Source organism: Pithys albifrons, chromosome 19, assembly GCF_047495875.1.
Source record: "Pithys albifrons albifrons isolate INPA30051 chromosome 19, PitAlb_v1, whole genome shotgun sequence".
Taxonomy (NCBI): domain Eukaryota; kingdom Metazoa; phylum Chordata; class Aves; order Passeriformes; family Thamnophilidae; genus Pithys; species Pithys albifrons.
In genome coordinates this window covers 2,275,981-2,291,185 of record NC_092476.1, presented here as the reverse complement: position 1 = coordinate 2,291,185, position 15,205 = coordinate 2,275,981, and the positions used below count along the sequence as shown (strand labels likewise).

Sequence of the window (15,205 nt, the reverse complement as noted above, 5' to 3'; positions counted from 1 at the left end):
CTGATGACCTGGAGCTCTGCTGTCCCAGGTATGACCTTAAGAAAGTCCCTTGATCTGTCTAGGGAAGATCTTCCCTCAGTACAAGTTGCCTTACACTGTGTTTGTGTTCTCATCTGGGAAGTAACAGTGGTATCACCTTTCCTCCTGCCTTTTGTCAAGGCAGAGAACAATCTGTCTCTTCCTAAAGTGCTTCAGACAATGCCTGTGCTGAGACAACCACAAACCCAGCTCCATAACCCCCTCCAGACCCATATCCCCTCTCTTTTACACACATGCTGCACACACCAGCTCATTCTCAATTTTTTTTTATTTATTTAGAAATAATAAAATAAGACATAATATATAAAAATCTGTACAATCCACAATTTGTGCAGTACATTAGGAAGACTTTGATACAAAAAGGCTGCAAACAGGAAAATAGTCATGGACAACTGTCAGATGCCGAGATTGTTCACCTTGCAACAGCTGCAGGCCAAAAAGTCCTTACAAAATCAGCTTCTTGTTGGCTGTGGAGTGGCAACTATGCAGCACCTTCTCCTTCACAATGGTGGTGAGCAGCCATAATTTAAAGACATTACAGTACTTCTCAGTAATCCATTATGAAAAAGAAGACCTAAGAGAACAAATTAAATATCTGAACCCTTTGTCTTTTTGGAGACGAGCAAGCGCTGAACTGACACCACAGGAGTGTCTCATGGCCAGGAGAGTGTCACCAAAAGAGCTGCTAAGTCAGGATTCCCACCCTTGCTGCTTCCCCAAGGCCAACCCGCACGGAAGAGATGGAGGAAGGAAGAGGAGCATCCCCACCTGCCTCCGGAACGCTTTTGTCACTGTACACAATATTATGGTTTAGACAATGTGTCTCATTCAAGTATTTTCAGGGAAGGGCAGAAATAACATATTCCCCCCCAGCCCCTAAGCGGAATACAGTAAAAACCTTCTGTGCGAGCCAGTCCTGCTCCTGCAAAACCCAGAGCCTGGTGGAGTCTGTGGGCAGAGCTCAGTCAGTTTAGAGGGCCCCAAAGCAGCATCAGCAATGGGGACTGAAGAAATGCTGCCAGTCACTGTCTAGTCCTTAAAAATAATACCGTGTTTTAAAATGACCAACCCAATTTGCTGCTGAAGTGCTACAATAGCCTGACCTACAGCAGGCTGAGAAACACAGAACTGCTGGAGAAGGGGGAAGGGTACCATGGAGTCTACATTGCAGGTCTCTGTCTAGCAGCTTCCCCGAGGGCAGCCCTGCAATGGGAGGTTCAGTCAGCAAAGACAAAGGGTCGTGATAAAAAAGAACAGGGCAGAGAGTCATGGATTACCCCAACACACACCCTCGACAGGAGGAGCACTCAGGAGGTGGGAGCTTTGAGAAATGCCAGTAACTAAAACGTGTTTTCAAATGAAAAGTCCATGCTTGAAAATAAATAAAGAGAAGTTCAGAGCAGTAGAAATCCTATAAGGCTTGCAAGTATTTGCTAAAAATCATGCTAACCTGTAGCATCTAGTACTAGTGAGCCAAGACTGCTGAGCTGAAGTGATACTTTTTGTGGCCTTTTCGTTGTCTTCTCCTTGTCCTCCTTTACAGACTTCTATTTACATTTGGCTTTAAATATGAAAATACTTGATAAACTTTATAAAATGTACATTTTAAAAATATTTCTGAAAAACTGACTTGAAAAACAAAACAAAACAGAAGGAAAAAAGAAAAAAAAAACAACAAACCCAAAACCTCTGCACCAGAAATGTTAAGGGGGAGGGATTTTTTTTTTCTCTCTGAATTTCTTGTGTTTCAAAGAAACAAGACAAATGCTGTATTTCCTATCCCCCAACTCTCATCCCTCCCTCAAATATCTCAAGTATCACTTAGTGGGAGCACTGTGCACCTGGGGGATGCTGACCTGAGAACAGGTCCCCTTTCTCCCACTCTGCCTCCCTTCCCCACGGTGTTTCCATGCACCCTCTGTTTCACTGAATACTCTTTGGTTTAGTGTTTTTCCTTTAACAAGAACATCACAATTAGCAGCACTAGCAGCACCCCATTGACTTCACCACTGTTGACCCAGAAACTCCAATCAAATCACCTTTTTACGTTCACCCTTCTCCTCCTTTTACATCCTCCCACCCCAGTAACAGCCTTAGAACTTGCACCTCATCATCTGCCCTCTCCAGTAGCCAAATCCATGTTCACAATGTTGAATTTCCACAGTTCTGAACCCACACACTGCAGATACCATCTTATCAGAAACCATTTCATTGCAGGCATTTCTTTCAGGCAGGGCTGGAAGGGGCCAGAGGCCTTCACAGATATCCATTTGCAGAAGACATCAGACCTAGAACAAGCTGTTTTTTAATGGCATACAGTGATCCAATACTGCAAGAGTTGACTGGGAGTCTTGTCCCCACCACGCCCCTCTGCGCCCGCTCCCCAAGGAGCAGGTGCCAAGCACAGCTTTGCTGTCTCCTTGATCTTAGAGGCACAGAGAATTTAAAGCCTTCTGGGTGAAGCAGCCAAAATACCACTAGAGCCAGAGCTTGGCTGAAGGTGACAATATCAGCTCAGAGCTGAGTGACTTGTCTCATCCACTGACCACTCGGTGTTTGCCAGGGACAGGAGGCAGGGGATGGAACTCCCTTTGCAGCCTCATCCTCCCCAAATAATCCCTCTCTCCATGAAATGGAAACACACTTTTTTGACACCCTTGCCCTGCCAAAGAGAAGCATTTTGTACAAAATGCTGCAATCCCTCCTCCCTTCCCAACTGCTGTGCTGTCAAAGCTGTTTTCTCCTCTTCCTTCCTCCTCAGAAACCTCTCCCTGGGGCTTTCTCCTGCTTGGCTCATCCATGCCCAAACACCTGCCCCAGCAGCCTCAGCCCATGGCATCGAGCAGCAGCTCCACACCATGGCACAGTTTCCTGCTCAGAGCTGAGGAGCTCGAGGTCCAGCTCCAGGCTGCTGAGTTTCTTCTCCCAAGAAAAGAGGGAATTTTTTCCCCCATCGAAGAGGAGGAGGAAAGAGAGGAGCCCCAGCTCACTTTAGATCCAAGTCTTAAGTTTTTAGAATAAGGTGCAAAATAAAGGTCTTAGGAAAAAAAGAAAAAAAAGAAAAAGAAAAAAGTCAAAACCAAAAAAAGTGTCTGAGGTTTGAAATTCTTTTGTTTAAAGCAGCCTGTTCCTTTTTTTTTCTTTTTTTTTTTAAATAAACTCCACTGTGCAAAACTGTGCATTTTCTTTGGTATCCATTTAGGTAGTTTTCACTTAATACTTTTTCCTATGTGTATGTATGTTTTGTTTCATTTTTCCTTTAGACAGAGAATGAAATTCTCCCCCCAAAAATCATAATTTTGCTGGAGGCTACTGATTGGCCTGATATTACATAATGCCCCTTATGTAATTGGAAAGAGAGAAATTGATTCTAGCTATCAAACTACTGGCCTCAAAAGGAGTTTAGACTTTCTGGCAACATCGGCCTCTCTGAACTGATCACGAGCTTTTCAACCCAAAAAGTTCAACACTGACTTTTTTTTCTTTTTTTTTTTTTAAATTACACAAGAGAAAATAAAAACTACACTGCAACAAAAATAACCATTTGTGTTCATGTAGTTAGCAGCAGCTTTTTAAAAAATAATTATAATAATAATAATAAGGCAGATCCTTGCCTTTGTTATGCCATTAAAAACATTCTTGTTCCCTAGAGAGAAGCATTCTGGAAAAAGTTGAAAAAAAAATAATAATAACCCAACCAAAGCTTGCCTGCAAGTTCAAGTTTTGTAAAAAAATATATACATAATTTATTCTACAACATATGTGCCTTCTGTTCATACTTAGACATGTTTAGTGCTTTGTGTTTAGAGTTCATTTTCTGTCATCCCTCCTCTGAGGACAGCCCTAAAACCAGCCTGGGTTTCTCAGGTCTGCTGCCTTCACACCACTCTTCAACAGTACCGTTGTCTGCAAACTATTCTGGGCCAACTTCTCAGGTCAACGTGCCTTTGACCGATAGATGTGGTTTTTTTAACTTTCAACCAAAAGAGAGAGGCAGAGTCTGTCAGTCATATTTCCGACTCCCTCCGGAGCGGCCGTGGCTCTAGAGGCACCCCTGCCTGGTTGTGGTGGTCCATGTCAGGGTGGGTGTCTGTGCTCATGCTCTCAGGCACCCCCGTGTCAATCTCGTCCTCCTCTTTGCTGGTGAGGGCGACTTCGTTCTCGTAGCAAAAGGAGTTTGCGTTCGAGAGGATGTATTTCTTTTCTGCTAAGTCTCTGGCACTACAGATGGGTGTGTTGGGCACTTCGTATGTTTTGTGGAACCTCGAGTAGTCCACTTTGTAGTAGTTTTTCTCTTCAAAGAGCACAGGCTCGTAGCGGTGGCCCCAGAGGATTTCGTTTGCCAGGTAGGAGCTACGGCACTGGGTTGTCATGGCGGTGGCTTCCACCATGCCCTCTAATATTACTACAATTTCAAAGTCAGCATTGTCCATGTCCTGTTTGCTCAAGTCATACAAAGGACTGTCCTCATCTATTTCATGGACTATGGTGATTGGGGAGACCAGGAATATGCGGTCTATGCCGCTGTCGAACCCTACGTTGATGTCTATTTGATCCAAGGGGATGTACTCCCCTTCTGACGTGATCCTGGATTTGAGGAGCTGTGCTCGCACGTGTGCCTCCACCAAGTGGCTTTTCCTCAGGTTCCCAACACGCCACATCAGGCACAGCTTTCCATCTCTCATGGCCACCACAGCGTTGTGGCTGAAGACTAGAGTTTCATTTCTCTTTTTCGGCTTAGCCATCTTTGCCATGACGGCACCAATGATGAAGGCATCAATGATGCAGCCTACTATAGACTGGAAAACCACCATGAACACTGCGATGGGGCACTCGTCTGTGACACACCTGAAGCCATAGCCAATCGTGGTCTGGGTCTCGATGGAGAACAGAAAGGCTGCAGTGAAGCTGCTCACTTGAGAGACACAAGGTTTGCTGTTCTCTTGATTCTCCAGATCCCCATGCAACAGCGCAATCAACCAAAACACACAGCCAAAAAAAAGCCAGGAGAGGATGAAAGTCAGGCAGAAGATAACTAGCATCCACCTCCAGCGGATGTCCACGCAAGTGGTGAAGATATCTGCCAGGTATCGCTGTCCCTTCTCCCCCACGTTAATAAACTGGACATTGCAGTGGCCATCTTTCTTGACAAAGCGGCTCCTGCACTGCTGCCTGGTGTGTACCTTACTCTTCCCGTTGCCAAAGCCGTTGGCCACGGCCATGGTGGACAGCTTCATGCCGTCCTCCTCCGAAGACACGATGCTGTAGCGGTTGGTTCGCACGCTGCCCATCACTACTGCTGTGGACTGAGGTGCTTCTGCTTTAGAAAACAGTCTGAGTTTCTGCAAAACCCTTTGGAGAAACAGTTTTGAAAGTTCTAGAGGAACACACACACACAGAAAAACCGAGGAGAGGCCGGAGTCCCCAAAAGCCCCTGGATCAACCAAGGACAGTCTTCTGGCATGCAGAGTTAGCTCAGCAAGCAACCGTCATAGACAGGGCATGGTCTGCAAGAGAAAGAGAAACACCGTATTAGATCCTGGAGGAACAGGATAAGGAATCAAACCTGAAAGTGTCAAGGAAAATTACTCCTGCAGACCTGCAGGAAGCTTCCTTTTTCTCCACAACCCTTTCAGCAATGCTCAGTGTTCACAATAGTGTCTGAACAGGAGGGACACCATCACTGCAAGGAAGGCATTGCTCTTCCCGAGGGAAAGCGAGGAAGTGATCCTGTCACACAAGTCTCTGAGCAATATTCTCTTTAAAGCTGGATGTGCAAAGAATTTCCCTGCTATTTACAACGGGCCTTTCTGTGTATTTTGAAACAAACAACTCACTGTAACATCCATCTGTTCAAACACAAATACAGAAGCTCTTTGCAGTGACACACAACGTCTCCTGGACTGTTTGTCCAGGACAAACCAGGGAGTGTGCAAAAGGGAAGGTGGAGTGTGTGGGGAAAAGCAATAAACTTGGAAAGTGCAAATGGCAGTGATTTCCATGAAATTATATCACGTGTAATTTTTTTAATTAAGCTGAAAGAATGAGTTGTGTACTCTCTGCAAATGGCAGGAATAAGGGCAGCATTAATTCCTCTTTAACTCCAGAAATACATCAGGATCTCCACGGTTTATACACTCACATTAGGCATAAGTTGTATGAAGCAAATTAAACCTTGTAATGATCCTCATCTGTTCCTTACATTACAACTACCAACAGACTACAGTGGAGTAGAACCAGCTGAGTGTGTTCATAACACCTTTAGCAGCAAGAACCAGCACCTTCCCCCCAGGAGCCCGAGGCAGCCAATTCCATCTCCAACAGGTAACGGCTCTGAGTGTCCCGTGGGTCTTTAACATCACCAATTAAGACTCAGCTGAGAGGCTACAAAACCTTCTTCCTGAGGGTAGAAGCCACCAAACTTGTTTCAGGGAGGTCTGGCTTTGGCCCAGGTTTAGCTTTTAAGGAGTGCGTCATCCATTAAGTCATGTTCTGTGTATCAGGAAATGGAATTGAAATGCTGCAGAGGAGATGCATTAATGCCACTGCTCCATCCACACATGCCCCATGGAGGACACAAAGCTAAACTCCAGCGGTGGGGAATGTCTGCCGTCCCTTTGTCATGGGAGAGGAGACTTCAGAACTGTTTACCATAACAGAGGATTAAATCACAATGCTCTTCCTAAATTAATGCCATCAAAACTCCTCTGACTTTGTCCAAATCCCAAGAGAACTGCAGCCACTGTGCTGCACAACCCCTGCCCACCAGGACCTCTGCCCACCAGCGGCTTCAGTGCTGTCTCTTCCTCTGACTCGGATCTGAAAACAGCTGTAGACAAGCCACCTTCTCCTTTCCCAGCAGCAGCCCCTAAAGCCCTGCAGAGGTGTTCCAAAAACTTCAGTGATTTCAAACAGTTCCTCAGCCTTCCCACATCCTTCAACCACATTACAAAGGCTTTAGCTCAGCAAACACTTGTTAGGAAAAGAGCAGGTGACAACCAGCAACATCATCGTGCTCACAGTTGCGTGCAGGCTGCTTTTCCCTCCAGGGTCTCTTTAGGCTTCACTTTTACCTCCTCTTTTTCCCCTCACTCCTGTTTGTTGTGCAAGAATGCATCCCGATGCCTACTTGCCAAGATTAGTCATCTGTGACTTCAGCTCCTACAAGACATTTTGGCAGCTTTCAATAGGTTCAGTAATGCCCAGTTTGAGTGCAGCTTTCAGCAGGAGAGCTTATGGTGTAGCTGCCCTATTATTCTGTACATTCACTCTTACTTATACAACAGTCTTGCCTACACTGTCTAAGGATCCACTTTTTTCTCCCCTCACACTTTTTCTTCATGAGGTTTCTCATTACCATCAGGTTATCATTCTCAAAAATACAAAAGAATTCTTTTAATGCTCCCTTAAATGATTTTTGTTTTGGCTGAAAAATGCTTTTATTAGAAACGTGAACACAGAGGGGAAGGGAAATTACTGTTAATACATTACACAAATTAAAAAAAACTTCTTGAAAAGCCATTGCATTGGTCTGCAAATCGATCACTTTTATAAACCACATCCTATAATCATAGTCATGTTCGACTTCCACGGTCAAAGTCTGTTTTGTTCCAAGTTGATGGAAACACACAGCCTAGGAAACATAATTATTTTGAAGTCTGGGGTTTTTTTCCCCTGCATTGTCTCCTGGATTTTAGAGGAAAACTTGTGCCAGAGGGAAAGATAAGCTGTAAAGTCTCAAGTGACTGAATATGCAGCTTCCCCCACAAAAGTCTTGACCTGAGGACATTTGTTTGAATTCCACAAATCACTGGAATCCTAATGGAGCTTCCTATGGTGAGGTGGCTGCATTTAGAAGTTTGGGACCCAAATTAGGTATCATACATTGTCACATTCCTCTCCTGAAGGGCTGAGCACCTTCTGCCTCCTGCACCTTGCACAGCATTTCTCCTCCCTGGCTGCTCTGTGGGTGCTGCACCCGTGGGAGTGGACCTGCACCCATTTGGCTCTAAGGGGTCCTAAATTCAGGGGTGTGCCTGAGGACACCTCTGCAGACTGCTAGAAGTTTATCTCTCACAAGATCTGGCATGTTCCAGCTCAGCATAGCTGTCAACTTGCTCTCCAGCACAAATTGCCTCTCATCCTTGCAAGTGCATGGAATGAGGAGGATGCTGGGATGGGTGGGATTGGAGCAGGACTGGCCCCATGCACAGGGACCAGCCAGTGGCTCTGAGCTCACTCCTGCTCATGGCAGCATGAGAGCTCCTGAGAAATACCCCGTGAATTCACTGGCTGTCCCACCACACACTTGACCAGTGTTCACCCTGACCTTCACAAGTGGTTTCACCAGAGGTCCCCCTGAAAATCCCAGAAGCAAATTTGCATGAAAATCTAATGGTACTTCTCATTTTGCTAATCCACCTGCTGCTCCAAGGCAGAACAAGTCTGCTGACCCCACCCCATCAGCTGCTGGTGGCACCAAAAATGTCAGGCTGGTGTGGGACCAGCCCTGCAAACCTCTCTGGACAGAAAGAGCCAACCCAGTACCCACCAACCCACCCCAGTACCTGTAAAAATGGGCCCTGTGCAGCGCAGCCAGACACACACGCAGCTGTAAATTCAATCATCACTAGGTGTATTATTATTATTATTATTATTATTATTATTATTATTATTATTACTAATTCAGGTTACTTTTCCTCCTGAAGGGAGTACAAGCCATACAGCTTGTAATTACCAGCACTGGCACTGACAGCATTACTGGGAAGGGATGAGATGGGAGGGGATGGGAGAGCCCTGACTTGCTGTGCTGCGAGGGGATGCTTGGAGGAACAGGGAAAACGGGGCTGTGCTGCATCTGCAGCGTTTCTGAGCCAGGATTTGGGGAAATGCCACGATGAGGAGCCCAAACCCTTGCTTTGCCCTCAGCAAGCATCCCATATCCCCCTGCAGACCTTTCCTGGGCAAAGAGCTCACACTGCATGTCTAAACTCTGCAACGAGCAGCTCAAAGAGAATTTCTGCAGATGGGTAAAGACCGAGAGAAAACTCTGAAGTGCACGGAAAGCAGGGGGTGGGTAGAGAGGAGCACTAACGAGCGCTTGGAGCGCTTATTCCCAGGCTGACGCCACACAGCCCTGAGGAGCGAGCCGGGCACATGTTGCCAAGAGAGCACCAGCACCATCTCAGCCAAGCGCCTTCCCTGCTGCCCTCGAAAAACAGAACAAAGGAGCTTCTCGCCCCAGAGAAGCCTGTTGGCACATTCCTGCTCCCTCGCTGCTGGGCACGGCCATCCCTGTAACCTTTCTCCTTAAAAGTCATTCCCCAGGGCTTCTCCGCTGCCTTGGGCAGGACTCAAGTTACACGGAGTGGCGAGATGCCTTCAGGCGAAGGGTTTGTCCTTCACGGACAGGCAGCGGGGGGAAAAAAAATTAAAAAAAAAATTTAAAGATCAGATTATGTAGGGAAATTGGTGCGAAGAAATAGAAGAAAGAGGACAAGTGGCGATTGCATCTGCTGTCCTGCAAAGGAGAGGGGCTCGGGGTATTTGTAACCGATGACAAAATAACTACGAGTGGAACAGCCATCACCAGGGGGTGTACGCGGTGCACCGGCTGCGAGAATGGAAAAGCAAACAAGTGTAAAGGTAAGGCTCAGACACGGAGACAAGTGCGGGTAGCCCGCAGGGCGGGGAGGTGGCGAGGGCAGAGCCGCGGGTTCGACTCAGCCCGGACACCTGCGGGTCCCCACCTGCCCCTGGCCCGGGCACCGAACCCCAAATCCATCTGCCTTTGTTTATCAGTATTTTTTCCTGTCATGAGCGAAGCTGAAACAATACGGCTCTTCAGAGGCGGCATTTTTTATCCCCTTCTTCCTATTTTGTTTTAGCAGGATGATCAAAAATAAAGAATCCCCGCCGTTTCCATAATGCCAATGAATGAAGCCACAGGTTCGTTTCATACCCTTCTAAACCATTCCGGACACCCAAACCCACGCAACTGAGCGCTGAGACTCGCTGCTTCTGACCTCTCTCTTGTGCAGGGACAACAGGCGAGACGAAGGGAAAGGGATGGAGCGGTGCGCCTTGCGCGACACGGAGTTGTCATGCGAACTTCCAGCCCTTCCCAGGATAAAATATCCCGGGGAGGGTGGAGGGGAGCAGCTGGTGCATGGAAAGTTATGAGCATAAACAGATGCTGGAAGCAGATGCTCGAGCGCTCCAGCCATACCTATCGAATTATTCTAAGCGCTGAGAATAGCTCGTGGATGGGGCGCGAGAAATGCAGGAGTTCCCCGCTCCAAACCGCGGACGCAGCCACTGGCAAGGGGAGCTTTATCCCGGGGGTGTCGCGACACGGCGCGCGCACCCACATCAGCCGCGCATCTTCTCCCCTTGGAGGGGGCTGCGCTCCAGGGGGTGCCGGGTGGGCGTCTCGAAGGGATGGAGAAGGCGCTTCTTACCTGCCGCGGCCGCGAGGGAGGTGCCTGTGGAGCGCAGCGGTGTAAGATCCAGCAGCTGCGGGACGCAGAAGCCAGCCCGGTGCCCGCCGCCCGCTCTGCGCTCCCGCCCGCCCGCGGCCCCTTTTTGCGGGCGGCCATGGGATGTTTAATAGCGGCCCCCGCGGGCACGCCCCGCTCGCCACAGGGGCCAATGGTAGCCCGAGGGCGTGGCCGGGGGGGCGGGACCGGGAGGGAACCGGGGAGCGGGATGCGAGACCGGGAGCGGCGCGAGCGGAGCGGGGATGCTCCACTGGAGCGGGGAGACCCCGGGTTCCCGGTGCGGAGGGTACCGGGAGAAGGCAGAGAGATGCCAGAGCTCCGGGGTCCCGGTTCCAAGGGTCCCGGGAGAAAGTCGCCGGTCTCGTGGTCCCCATGTCTCCGGTGCGGAGGGTCCCGGGAGAAGGTGGCCCGTCTCCTGGTCCTCGGGTCTCCGGTGCAGAGGGTCCCGGGAGAAGGCAGCGAGACCTCTGCAACCCGGTGCGGATGGCCCCGGGAGAAGACAGCCCGTCTCCTGCTCCTCGGGTCTCCGGTGCGGAGAATCCCCGTGTCCTGGTCCCCTGGCTCCCGGTACGGAGGGTCCCGGGAGAAGGCGGCCGGTGTCCTGGTCCCGGGGAGGCAGCGCTGGTGCGCCTTTCCCCGGCACCGGGACGCTCCGAGTGCGCCCGCGGGCACCCAGCACCTGCCGCGGGTACCCCCACACCCTCCCTCCGCCGCGGTAGAGGTTTTTCAGGACTCCACAGGCAACTTGGGAAGGTCCCGTGTGGGATCTGCGTGCCTGCTTTCTCCCGTTCCCGTGTCTCAGGTTGGTGTCCGAGGCCCCGTGTAGTGAGAAAAAAATACTGGAGACAGAATAGTTTCGTCCCTTGGTTCCTTTCTTTATTTTAGCGAAGGGAAATGCGGAGATACAAGGTGTCCCATCCCAAACTCCTGACCCTAACAGGCACGCGAAGCCAGGCAAGAACAGCACAGCCTCTAAGCTGAAAATCCTTCTCTTTAACTCAAATCAAACGTCCCTTCCAAAACAAGAGCTTTGATGTCTGAGCTAAGAGCTTTTGGAGCACGGCTGGAAGCAAGAGCAGTTTTAGCCTGACTGCAGTGCGTGAGATCCATGTCTTTGTTCCCTGGATCACCTGTGGCAGCTCAGTCAGGCTGTCCAGGCTTGAAATACGTAGAAATCGAGATGATTTTTAATAGCTTGTCCTCCCGACAGTGAACGTGGCCTAAGACAAAGAAAAATAAGGATGAAATGTCTGGCTGGGAGCCTTGCAGGAACAAAACCAGCCTTGTAAGCACAGCCTGAAGTTTGCCAAGCTCTGATGGACAGTGCAGGGGTGTTAGTTTCCGAGGCAGGTGTCCACTGCAGAGCACTCCTGCTGCCCCCGGAATGCCGAGTTCCCAAGTGCCAACAGCTGAAATCCAGCGGGGAGCCCTGTCATGTGCTGGGAAACTCAGAGCCAAGGTGACTGCTGAGTGCACAGGGGGCAGAGCACTCAAGGCTTTAGACATTGGCACAAACACCTTGATTTGCACCCAGGGCTGCGACGGCAGCCTCTGCAACACCCAGAAAACGGGTGCTGGGGATGCTTCTGGGACAAGGCAGTGGGAATCAGCAGGGAGGTCTGCCTGGAGATGCTGAGGGATGAACGGGTCCAAGTGGGTTGGCCACTCTCCTCCGAGGAGCTTCTTACAATGTCCAGAACAGGCTGTAAATATGATTCCTTACTTTCCACAGCAATGCTGGTGCCTGCAGTCGCTCCTCATTGCTTAAACTCTCCTCCTCCTCCTCCTCTTCCTCCTCCTCCTCCTCCTTCTGCTCCTCCTCCTCCTCCTCACTTGTTTCCTAAGCTTACAGCTCTGACATGAGCTGTCTCTAAGCACTCAGTGGTTGTGCTCTGCCCAAACGCTCTCTCCTGGCGCAGAGCTTTGGAGAACACGCTCCCCGTGCAGCTGAGCCGTCCCCCCAAGCGCAGGTCCCGGCACTGACAGGTTTTGCGAGTTCCCCTCGCCCCGAATGAGGAAGTGCCGCGTCGTTGCCGCAATAAACACAATGGCCAAGAGCAGCTGCCTCCGAAGTGCCCCGAGTGTGTGCTCGGGATGCGCAAACTTTGCGCGAAAGGGAGGGGGAAGGAGAGACAAGTGTTTCTGTGTATTGAGCAATCTGGCACGTTGGGCAATCATACTGTTTATTAGTTGTTCTTGGGTGGTTCTGTTCATTTTGAAGTGGAAGTCCTGCAACAGTCTTTTGAATGATGAAACTGAGAAAAAAATCTATAAGAGGCAATGAATGCAATTATCTTGTTCATTCAGTAAAGCAAAGATCATTTAATCCACTGGTTTTGAAAGACAGGCACAAACACTGCACTGCTTGTGTACCTATATCAGAGAAAAACACATCCCTTGTTACTCTGAGTATTTGTGTGCTTCCTCAGAACAGCTAAACTAGTGACAATTTGACCCACCTTGAAGAAGAATGTGCCTATCTATATGGAAATGAAATAAAGTAGAGCTGCAATCCACTCTTGGGAAGAGATGCTCTGCTGAGAACTCACACTGTGAGCCGGGGAGTGAGTCCAGCAATTCTCTGTACAATACCCACAAGATATTTACAGATTGCAGCCTGACTTGGTCGACTCTTACTCAGCCTTTACTCATGCAAACTGAGTGATAAAGAGGACAGATGTGCTGCTCCCAGACATCCCAGCCCCACTGCTGTGAGTTAAGGCTTATTCACTGCCATTCAGCATTTCACACCGAAGAAGGGCAGAGCATACACATCACCACTGTTTTACATCTTTCTCAAAGGCAGAGCAGCTCTGCCCAGAAAGCCCTTCTTAGAATGAAATATCGATTCTAATCTATTATACAGCCAGTGAAAACCAGAACAGAACCACCTGCATGGACTTCAGCAAGAGAAGTCCTTCCAAACACCCAAACAGGGAAGTTCAAGTTGCAAGAAAAGTCTAAAAAACCCTTTCCTGTTGCAACAAGGCAGGACAAAGAGGGTGAGAGGCAGCTGAAAACTTAACCCTCAAGACTGTGTGAGGGTTTGTTTTCCTTCTCTCGATGACTGGTTTTCTAATTTGATGTAGCCCTGCCTCAGAAATCTCTCGCTGCCTCCTGACTGAAACGTTAGAAGAGCAACATGAAATAGTCATGGGCTGAGGAGTTTTCAAGACAAGACTCTCTGTGTGCAGAAGAAATGGTAGAAAGGGATAGGAAGGGCTCTGAGAAGGCAGAACATTCCTTTTCATACCAGTGTAGGAGGTGTAAGAAAAGGATGCTTTCCATAGAGAGATTCCAGGCTGTATCAGTGAAAGAAGGGGCTTTTTCTGGCCTGGTTCTCTCCTCAGTTCTCAGCACAGCAGAGATCTGCAGATGCCCTGTGGAAGCAAACTGGGAGTTGTGTTGCAGGCACAGCCCCTGCCAGCTGGGACCAGAGGCTTTAGCCCCTGTCTCGCTCCACAGGAGATGTTATTAAATTGCTTTTTCTGTCTTGGCGGTGAAATGGCCTAATTATCAGATTGCATTAGTCTTCATCTCTTAAAGTGGCCAGATCTGCTTTGGTTCTCAAGGATTTTATTGCCAGCTGAAAATAGCTTAATTGTATTGTACTTGCAAAGAAAACATGGTCTGGTGGAATCAAAGCAGTCGGTTTCCACAAGATGAGAAGAAATGCCATAAATAACACGTTGGGCTCTTTCTTCTGGTCTCACCATTTCCATGCATGTAAACTGGCATAAGTTTGCCTTTCTTCTCTAACCATTAAGTCAACTGGAAAATATTCCTCAGGAAAAGGTGGTTTCCCCATTCACAGCAAACCCCTGGGGTTTGGACATTAACTGGGTCTTTATAGGTCTAATGCTGGGATCTCCAAGGAGAAATGAACCACACTGGTAAGAGAAGGAACGGGTAAATCCTGTGAAAATTCCACAGAGAGACGGTTACATGTTTGATAAGGCTTCAGAGAGCAAATAAATATATTTTGTACTTTTCAAGCAAATGGGATATACAGATGTGCAGCCAGTGAGACAGTTATATTGGATAAAAATATGTTTGTTCATAGGAGGGATGAAATATGACTTAGGAAATTGAATTGCTTTATATATCTGAGAAGAGTGGAACTCACACCCCGTTCACATTATTTTTTTTAACCATATATTTTGTGTCCAAAATCTCTGCTTAAGATTTCAGACTGTCTCATTTGGTCTTATTCTAAGGACAAGTCACTGGGCAGTGGCTGCATTTGAAAAAAAAACTCCAAAAAAGAATATACTTTAAGTCTTTGCTACTGCAGATGGGGGATGTGGGAAGGAAGGTGAGGAAATCTTGAAATACTGAATTGCAAACAGTAATCCAGTGCTAGCAGGAACTGTATCTAACTATGAATCCAACAGCAACCCAAAGAGTTCTGCCAAAGAAAACCTCTTTCCAACACTATATTCCATGTGGCTCAATTCTCAACAAATTAAGGTGCCTAATTTAAAGGATCTTTAATTTCCCCCTAAACTTTCAGACCCAATAAAATATGATAGAGACCTGTTGGTAATAAAATTGAGTTCTCAGCTCTCAACACCTGCAGGGTCTAAGGCCTAAAAATGATTAAGAAATGTTAATCTGATATTTAATGTACAACTTGCCCATTCCGTGTTTTCTCGAAGCTTTGCTGT

The 15,205-nt window shown here is 48.1% G+C and overlaps 1 protein-coding gene across 1 annotated transcript; it reads right to left on the bottom strand.

The window, feature by feature from the left end:
- Positions 1-289: 289 nt before the first annotated feature.
- KCNJ2 (potassium inwardly rectifying channel subfamily J member 2) lies at positions 290-10,605 on the bottom strand. The gene is made up of 2 exons (XM_071573715.1): positions 10,500-10,605; positions 290-5,546 (listed from the first exon to the last, which is right to left on the bottom strand). The coding sequence occupies exon 2, from the start codon at positions 5,328-5,330 to the stop codon at positions 4,047-4,049; it is 1,284 nt and encodes a 427-aa protein (XP_071429816.1). The 5' UTR covers positions 5,331-5,546; positions 10,500-10,605; the 3' UTR covers positions 290-4,046.
- Between the last annotated feature and the right edge of the window lie 4,600 nt (positions 10,606-15,205).

Coding starts and splice junctions, on each gene's coding strand:
- KCNJ2 (XM_071573715.1), bottom strand. CDS start 5,330: ATGGGCAGCGTGCGAACCAACCGCTACAGCATCGTGTCTTCGGAGGAG.